The sequence below is a fragment of the Piliocolobus tephrosceles genome, chromosome 9, assembly GCF_002776525.5.
Source record: "Piliocolobus tephrosceles isolate RC106 chromosome 9, ASM277652v3, whole genome shotgun sequence".
In the NCBI taxonomy this organism is placed as follows: domain Eukaryota; kingdom Metazoa; phylum Chordata; class Mammalia; order Primates; family Cercopithecidae; genus Piliocolobus; species Piliocolobus tephrosceles.
Genome location: NC_045442.1, coordinates 746,749 through 755,046, shown reverse-complemented (window position 1 = coordinate 755,046; position 8,298 = coordinate 746,749). Strand labels below are relative to the sequence as shown.

Here is an 8,298-nt window from a genome sequence, read left to right as displayed (position 1 = left end):
GCCGTGGGAGACACACCCGGCTCCAGTGTCCGTCCACTGTGTGCCCATGGCTGCCCCGTGGGCCCTGACTCGGGACGGGAACTGCGTTGCAGGGGCTTCAGCTGAGGAGCTGTTGCCTGTGTTCTCCTTGCTGCCCAGCTCCCTTTCAGCCGCAGTTGTGCTGCTGCAGCCACTGTGTGGGCTGGGGCAGTGCTACCCACGGGGAGGGCCGGGAGGAGGCAGCTCTGAGGACCCCAGGGGCTGGGGGGCAGGCCGTGTGCGTGCCCTGGCAGGTGCGTGCCCGTGCCATGGGGAGGCTGGGGGGCTGTGCAGCCTGACCGAGGCTCTGCAGCTCCTCCCCTCCAGCCAACCCCAAGTGCAGGGCAGCACACATGCCCGCCCTGACCCAAGCTCTGCCACAGCCTACCTGTGTCTGGACTCCGTGCTGGTTGCCGAGGACGGGGCTGTGCTCTTCCAGCCACCCCCTGCCAACGGTGAGTGTGTGGGGTCCCCCTCAGCGAGTCCAGCACTGGCTCGCCAGGGTGAGGAAAGCTCAGCCGGGGTTTCTCTCTTAGGTTCCTATGACTCGTTCTTTCTGGCTCCTGAGCTGGCAGAGGAGAGGCTGGTAACTGAAAAGGTACCTGGGGCCTCCTCACCCTTCCCCAGCCCTGCCCCCAGCCCTCGGGGGTGCCACGTCCCCCATCTGTCCAGCAGCCCCTCCTCAGGACTCGAGGGAGTCAGGGCAGCCCTTCCTGGCCAGGCAGCCACAGGCAGTATCTGCCAGCAGGGCCGTGGCTCTAGCCGAGGCACTAGGACCGGGCTCGGTGTGGACAGCACTAGTCGTGCCCTAGAGCTCACCAGAACCGAGGGCTCAATGTCTGGGGATGTCCATAAGGTGCCTGTGAAACAAGAGCATTATTAAAATTTAAATTATACAAATTTAAATACAATTAAATAAATTACATTCAAAATCAAGGTAGAACTTCCACTCAGGAAGGATAGAAATGTGTACTTTCCTCCCACCAAGGAGGAGCACTAAGTACCCTACACTAAGCACCCTACACTAAACAAACACCCTGCACTAAGCACCCTGCACTAAGCACCCTGCACTAAATACCCTGCACTAAACAAACACCCTGCAGTAAGCACCTTGCAATAACCACCCTGCACTAAGCACCCTGCATTCAGCACCCTGCACACTGTGCAAAAAATAAGCACCAGGCCACCTGCAGGAGGAGAAGGCAGCTGGCAAGGGGCCTCTGGACCAAGGAACAAGGCAGCCGTGAGTGCCCTGGATTTTCTTTCTGCCTCATATATTGAGACTTGGATGTACAGAAGCCAGCGACTGGGAAAAACCAGTGGGCACACACACACTAAAAGCTGTGCTTTTTCATCTTCTGGGATGTTGTCTACAGAAACTCGGAATGGTCCACCATTTGCCAAACCACTGAAGGCTTTCCTGCAATCTAGTCTGTAATGAAAAGAGGCTGTCGCGAGCCCCAGCAACAAATGGTTCACCTTTACACCAAGAAGGCTGGAAAAGCGCCACAATCTGCCGGTGGCCCAGGCCGACCTCAGGGGGTCGGTGCTGTGAGACCTGAAGCTCCTACGAGATTTCTCAAACAAAAATCGCGTCCATGAGGCTGCAGTGGCTCTGGTGCACTGTGTGTGTTCCTGTAGGATCCAGCGTCTTTCCTCTTCAAGGAACAAAAATCGCTGGGAAAGTGTTGAGGCACAAGCACAAAGTCGGAAAACTAAAGAAAAAATGAAGTTTATTGAGTAATAAAAAAGAATTTAAGCCCCAACAGGCCAGACACAGTGACTCATGCCTGTAATTCGCGGCTACACTGCCCAAAGCAATCCATAGAGTCAATGCTATTGCTATCAAACTACCAATGTCATTTTTCACAGAATTAGAGGAAACTATTCTAAAATTCATATGGAACCAAAAAAGAGCTGAAATAGTCAAAGCAATTTTAAGTGAAAAGAACAAAGCCAGAGGCATCACGTTACCCAACTTCAAACTAGACTACAAGGCCACAGTAACCCAAACAGCATGGCATTGGTACAAAAACAGACACATAGACCAATGGAAGAGAATAGAGAGCCCAGAAATAAGGCTGCACACCTACAACCATCTGATCTTCAACAGAGCTGACAAAATCAAGCAGTGGGGAAAGGACTCAAGATACCAAGAATCAGGAAGATGTCAAACTGAATGAAAAAAGGCAACCAATAGATACCAATGTGGATATGACAGAAATGTAAAAAATGACTTTAAAATTTTTAAAGCAACCATCATAAAAATGCTTCATTGGGCAATTGCAAACATGCTTGAAACAAGTGAAAAAGTCTCAACAAAGAAATGGAAAGTTTCAACAAAGAAATAGAAAAGAAAAAGAAAAAGCTAATGGAAATTTTAGAGCTGATTTTTTAAGAAACTCAACAAATGGGCTTAAAAGCAGAATAGAGAGGGCAGAGGAAAGAATTGGTGAAATGGAGACAGAACCATAGGAATTACACAGTTTGGACAACAAAAAGAAAATAGACCAACAAAACTAAACAGAGCCTGAGAAGCTTGAGGGACTATAACAAAAGATCTAATATCCATGTCATCAAAATCCTAGAAAGAGAAGAGAAGGAGGGTGGGGCATAAAAAGTACTCAAAGAAATAATAACTGAAAACTTCCAAATTATGGCAAGACGCATAAACCTACAGATTTACGAAGGTGAGAAAACCCCGAACATGATCAATGCAAAGAAATCCACACTAGGACACATCATAGTCAAACCTCTGAATACTAACCCTCCCCTCTCCAAAAAAATAAAAGTAAAAAACAAGAAGAGAGAGAAACAGCAGCTGTTACATATATACATATGGAGGGAAACAGCTCAAATGATCAGATTTCTCATCAGTAATTGTAGAGGAAGTGCATAGCATTTTATTAAGTGCTGAAAGAACTTTCAACCCAGAAACCTATTTCCAGAAAAAATATCCTTCAGAAATTAAGGAAACAGCCTGGATGCAGTGGCTCAGGCCTGTAATCCCAACACTTTGGGAGGCCAAGGCAGGTGGATCATCTGAGGTTAGGAATTTGAGACCAACCTGGCCAAGATGGTGAAACCCCATCTCTACTAAAAATACAAAAATTAGCTGGGCATGGTGGTGGGTGCCTATAACAATCCCAGCTACTTGGAGGCTGAGGCAGGAGAATCACTGGAACCTGGGAGGCAGACACTGCAGTGAGCCCAGATAGAGCCATTGCACTCCAGCCAGGGCGACAAGAGTGAGACACTGTCTCTTAAAAAAATAAAGGAGGAAGAAGGAAGAAGGAAGAGAAGGGAGGAAGAAGAACAAGAAGGAACAAGAAGAAGGAAAAAGGAGAAGGAAGGAGGAGGAGAAGAAGAAAGGAAGAAGATTGACAGAGTAATGTTTAGAAACATGACCTAACCATGTACTGTCTACCAGAAACTCACTTCAAATAAAACAATGTAAGTAGGTTGCAAGTTAAAAGAGTTAGAAAAGATACATTATGAAAATGATAAAAAGAAAGTGGAAGTGACTGCATTAATATCAGGTAAAGTGTACTTCAGAGCAAAGAAAATTATCAGAGACAAAGAGGGACATTCTATAACAATAAAAGGTCAATCCACCAAGAAGACATAGCAATCTTAAACATATATGCGCCAAATAACAGAGCTGCAGAATATGTGAAGCAAAACTGATGGGATTAATGGAGAAACAGATGAATCCACAATTATGGTTAGAGATTTCAGTTTCCCTCTCTCAACACTTGACAGAACAGTCAGACTGTAAACCAGTAAAAATATGAAGGAACTGAACACCACCAGCAATCAAAATGTTGACCAGGGTTGGGTCAACATTTAAAGGACACTCCACCCAACAACAGCAGAATCCACATTCTTAGTTGCCCACTGACTCTACACCAAGCTAGACCAAATCCTGGGCCATAACGCAAACCTCAACACATTTAAAAGAATTTAAGTCATACAAATATGTTATCTGACCACAGTAACAAAAATAAAAGGGAAATTTTCCAAACACTTGGAAACAAAACAACACATTCTAAATACTCTATGTGTCAAAGAGGAAATTTCAAGGAAATTTTAAAAACATATAGAACTGAGTGAAAATGAAAATGCAACAGATGATGTACCAAGATTTTTGTGCCAATGGCGATGTGCTGGCTAAGATATTGGACTATAGTTTTGCAAGCTGCCACTGTTGAGGAAACTGGGAACAAAGTACATGAGCTCTCTCTATAAACTATGTCAATCCACAGTTATCGCAAAATAAAAGGTTAATTTTTTAAAAGGGTAGCAGGTGCTCAAAATGGGTAATTTCCTACTTATCTGACTCTAGTTGGCTGTCACTGTGCTCACGGGGCGGTCTGCGTCCGCTGTGCCTGGATGGTGGGAACTCTATAAAGGGGAGCTTCCTCTTCCCAGCTGTACACTCAAGGGCACTGTGTTGGCAGCCGGAAGTCAGCCACGTGGGAGTACTTACACCAGGGAAAGCAGCCAACGCTACAAATGTCTTGTTCTGTTGACTCTCTGGACTTAACTGAAGTGATGGAGAGCACGTGGATAATGTGATTAAACTTAAAAGTGCATCATGTCTGTAGCCGCTCCATTGCGGATAGCCCAAAAGATGGAGGACATGGTCTTCCAATATCCACCACGATCATCTGATTCGGCAAAGACGTCGCTCAGAGCAGTGCCCCGAATTCCAGCACGGGTCTGTCCTGTTTCACTTCCGTCTCATTTACTGAAATGAATGAAAACATCTACCAACACTCATGTCGGAAGCACCTGTGTATTGCGTGGACCGCAGGTGAACGTCAGTAAAAATCACCGAAAGCCTTCAGTGAGAATCGACGGGCTCTGTGGATCTCACAAAAAGTGCATGAAACGGTGCGCTGTGCATCCTTTCTGTCAGCAATGTGCCGAATGAACTCAGTTTGCACACAGGCGGTGCGTTCGCTTGGAGAGCCGGTTGTTAGCCGTGTAGCAGCACAGCACCGGTTGGGGGGCTCCCGGGAGCGGGGTCCGTGAGGTGGGAACTGTGCCGGCCAGTTCTCCTCAGACCCTCGAGCTGCTGCCTTTGTGAGGAGAGCGGAAGGCAGGAAAGTCCAGTTGAGGCTTCCAACCCTCGGGTGTTTTAAAACACGGACAGAACCACGGGGGAGTTCGACCTGCAGGTTCCTGGACCATGACCTGGAGGCAGATGTGGGGGTCCAGGGTGGGGCCCGACAGACGCTGAGGAGGGTTCCTGAGGAGAGGCCCTCTGTGGGGGCAGTGCCTGGGTGCCCCTCAGGGTGCCTGACGTGGGCAGGTCTGCTGGGCACAGTGGCCCACAGCCCTGTGGTCAACACCGCTGTTCTCTCCCCACCCGCCCAGGCCTCTGTGTACTGCGTGGCCGCTGTCCTGTGGACCGCAGCCAAGTTCACTGTCCCCCGCAACCACAAGCTGGCCCTGCCACGCAGGCTCAAGACCCTCCTCCTGGACATGGCCAGGCGCAGTGCCCCAGAGCGGCCGTCCGCAGCCGAGGCCATCAAGGTAACCACGCCGCTGTCATGGTCCCAGCCCAGGGTCTAAGGACTGTGGGCAGTGGCCACCCGCAGTGAGCTGGAGGTGGAGGAGCACAGGCCGCCAGTGTGCAGGTGCTGAGGCCACCAGCTCTGCTTATAGGTCCTTGTTTCTAGACGTCAGCCTGGCCATCGCATACGGAAGGGAGTGGGTTTCGCGTCATGGCCACATCCATGCGGGCGGACAGCATGGGGGTCTCTGCTGCTCCCCACCACGGCCATTCCTCCTGCGGAGCCTGCTCTCTCCAACTTGTCCAAGAGGCCAAGGCAGGGGCAAGGGGTGTCCTGTGGCCATGTACAGACCCCGGCTCTTAGGCCCTGCTGGAGGGAAGCAGAGAGAGGGCTCCACACCCCATCCCCCACCCCCTCTGAGGATCCCACCAGCCCCGCCCCTCCCTGCCTGATCTCCCTGCTGGACTCAGGCTTTGGGGCTGGGTTCTAACACTCCTGCTGGGACCTGAGCCCACACCCAGCAGGTGGAGCTGAGCCGTGTGTGGGTGATCAGGAGGACCTCCTGGGGAGGAGCTGAGCCGTGTGTGGGTGATCAGGAGGACCTCCTGGGGAGGAGCCGTGTCTGGAGAAGCGGAGACGGCCATGGAGTTGGGGACCTGGGCCCAGCCATCTCTGCCTCAACTGCTCTGTGGCCTTGGGCGGGTCGCTCAGACCCTCTGGGCCTCTCAGGCCTCCTCTGCCATGGGAGGATGAAATCTAGAAATGGCTGGACGTCCACTAAGCAGTGAAAGCAGATTTTATTCGGTAACTACCGAGAGCCAAAGAAGCTGAGCTCAGTTCCCACATGCACAAGGCCTGGGCTTATAAAGGGAGAACTGGAGCGGCCAGGGTCCGGGGGTGCGGGGCTCAGGTGAACGTGATCAAGGGCTGCCAGTGTCCAGGCGCCGAGGCCACCAGGTCTGTGGCCTCACGTTGGGTTTGGGATTCTGCCCTCCCAGAGAGCCTGGGGGACAGTGGCCGACTGTGAGCCCTTTTCAGGAAATGCTCTAAGAAAGGCTTGTCCCGGGCCTGTTGTCAGGTGTCGATGAGAACAAACAGGAAACCCTCCTGGCAGCCCTGAGCTTTTTCAGATGGGGACCCAGTGCCATGGGGATGGTCGCAGCCGTAGCTGAGGCTGAGGCCTGTCGGGACGTGTGAACCGTCTCCTCCCTCCAGGTGTGCGGCAGCTACCTCCTGCAGCGAGGCATGGACAGCCGGAAAATCCTCGCCCACCTCAGGGCTTCCACCTGCCAGGTGGGCGGGGCTAGAACAGCTGGGCCACCTCCTCCCCCGCTGCTCTCAGCTTCCTCCCACCTGCATGCGCTTGCCCCTGCCTGGCCGCTTCTGGCAGCCCCACACCCGGGTCTCTGTTGACCACCGAGCTGTGGGTGGGTGCGTCTGGGGGTGCGGGGGACACTTGGGTCCTATCTCCTGAAGGCCCCACAGTGGCCCCCAGGGAACCAGATCAGGATCGGGGCAGGGTCCCAAGGATGGGACCCGGGGGCACCCACCCCGGGCACAGAGAGCTTTGGGAATGTGGGCCCTGAGTCTCGCATGGTGCCGGCGTCTCCCACTCCCCGGAACCCACGGAAACCTGGTTGGATTGGGAGGCAAAGGAGCCCCAACGGCTCCCTCTCCAGGCAGAGCCGCTGCAGAGCTCAGGCTGTGCGGCCACCACACCCAGCTCCTCCCCATCAGGAAGCTCCACTGCACCAGCGGGTGGGTGGAGGGGTGCCCTGTGGGTGTTGCCAGTGCTGGCGGAGCTCCATGGTCACCTGGCCCAGGGCTGTCGCCTCCTCCCCAGGTGTACCAGGAGGAAGAGACCATCAGCCTCCAAAACGCCTTCTCAGTGGTTGAACTGAAGCCAAGTGTGGCACCAGCCCCAGAGCCCAGCCCAGGTGGGGCCCTGACCAGCCCCTGCTGCCCCACTAGCCTCTGCACCCCACACCACAGCTGCCCCCACCTTTGCATGAACTGGCACAGCCGGGCACCTCCCAGAAACCCCGGCAGCAAGTCTAGAGCTCGGCCGACGTGGCCAATGCAGCCCAGCCTGCCTGCCCCTGCCAGCCCCTGCCAGCCCCCATCTCTCCCAAAACTCCCGGTCCCTCAGGTGCCAGTTCCAGGTTCTCACTCCCATCTCCCAGCAGCTGGCCCTCCCAAGCCCACATCTGGAGGCCCCCCCACAGGGTCCACACAGAGCCCACCCACCCCTGTACTGAGCCCTCCTCAGTAGGCCCCTCCAAGCCTTCTGGTGGGACCTGGTCTTTCTGGCCTGTCCCCGCCTCCTGGCCGCCCCCCAAGCACCAGTCACACCCACCCTCCCATTCCGGGGCCAGGCCGGGCACAGAGGAAGCCACTGGGGACACACGGGAGGGGACGTGGCAGCCGCACGATGAGCCAGTGGTGTGGCGCATGGGATGAGCCGGTGATGTGGTGTGTGGGATGAGCCGGTGGTGTGGCGCATGGGATGAGCCGGTGGTGTGGCACGTGGGATGAGCCGGTGGTGTGGCACGTGGGATGAGCCGGTGGTGTGGCGCGTGCCGGGGCCACTCCGCCCACTGGGGACATGCGGGAGGGGACGTGGCAGCCACACACCGCGTGGGATGAGCCGGTCGTGTGCCGCGTGGGATGAGCCGGATGAGCCGGTGGTGTGGTGCGTGGGATGAGCCGGGTGAGCCGGTGGTGTGGCGCGTGGGATGAGCCGGTGGTGTGGCACGTG

At 53.9% G+C, this 8,298-nt stretch overlaps 1 protein-coding gene across 1 annotated transcript in view; it reads left to right on the top strand.

Moving 5' to 3' along the window:
• The window catches only part of KNDC1 (kinase non-catalytic C-lobe domain containing 1), a 57,679-nt gene that overhangs the window by 26,924 nt on the left and 22,457 nt on the right, over nt 1-8,298 (top strand). The window contains exons 8-12 of the mRNA XM_023185843.2: nt 402-473; nt 555-616; nt 5,401-5,559; nt 6,756-6,833; nt 7,384-7,477. Coding sequence (XP_023041611.2) covers nt 402-473; nt 555-616; nt 5,401-5,559; nt 6,756-6,833; nt 7,384-7,477 — 465 coding nt within the window. The remainder of the gene's footprint in view (nt 1-401; nt 474-554; nt 617-5,400; nt 5,560-6,755; nt 6,834-7,383; nt 7,478-8,298) is intronic.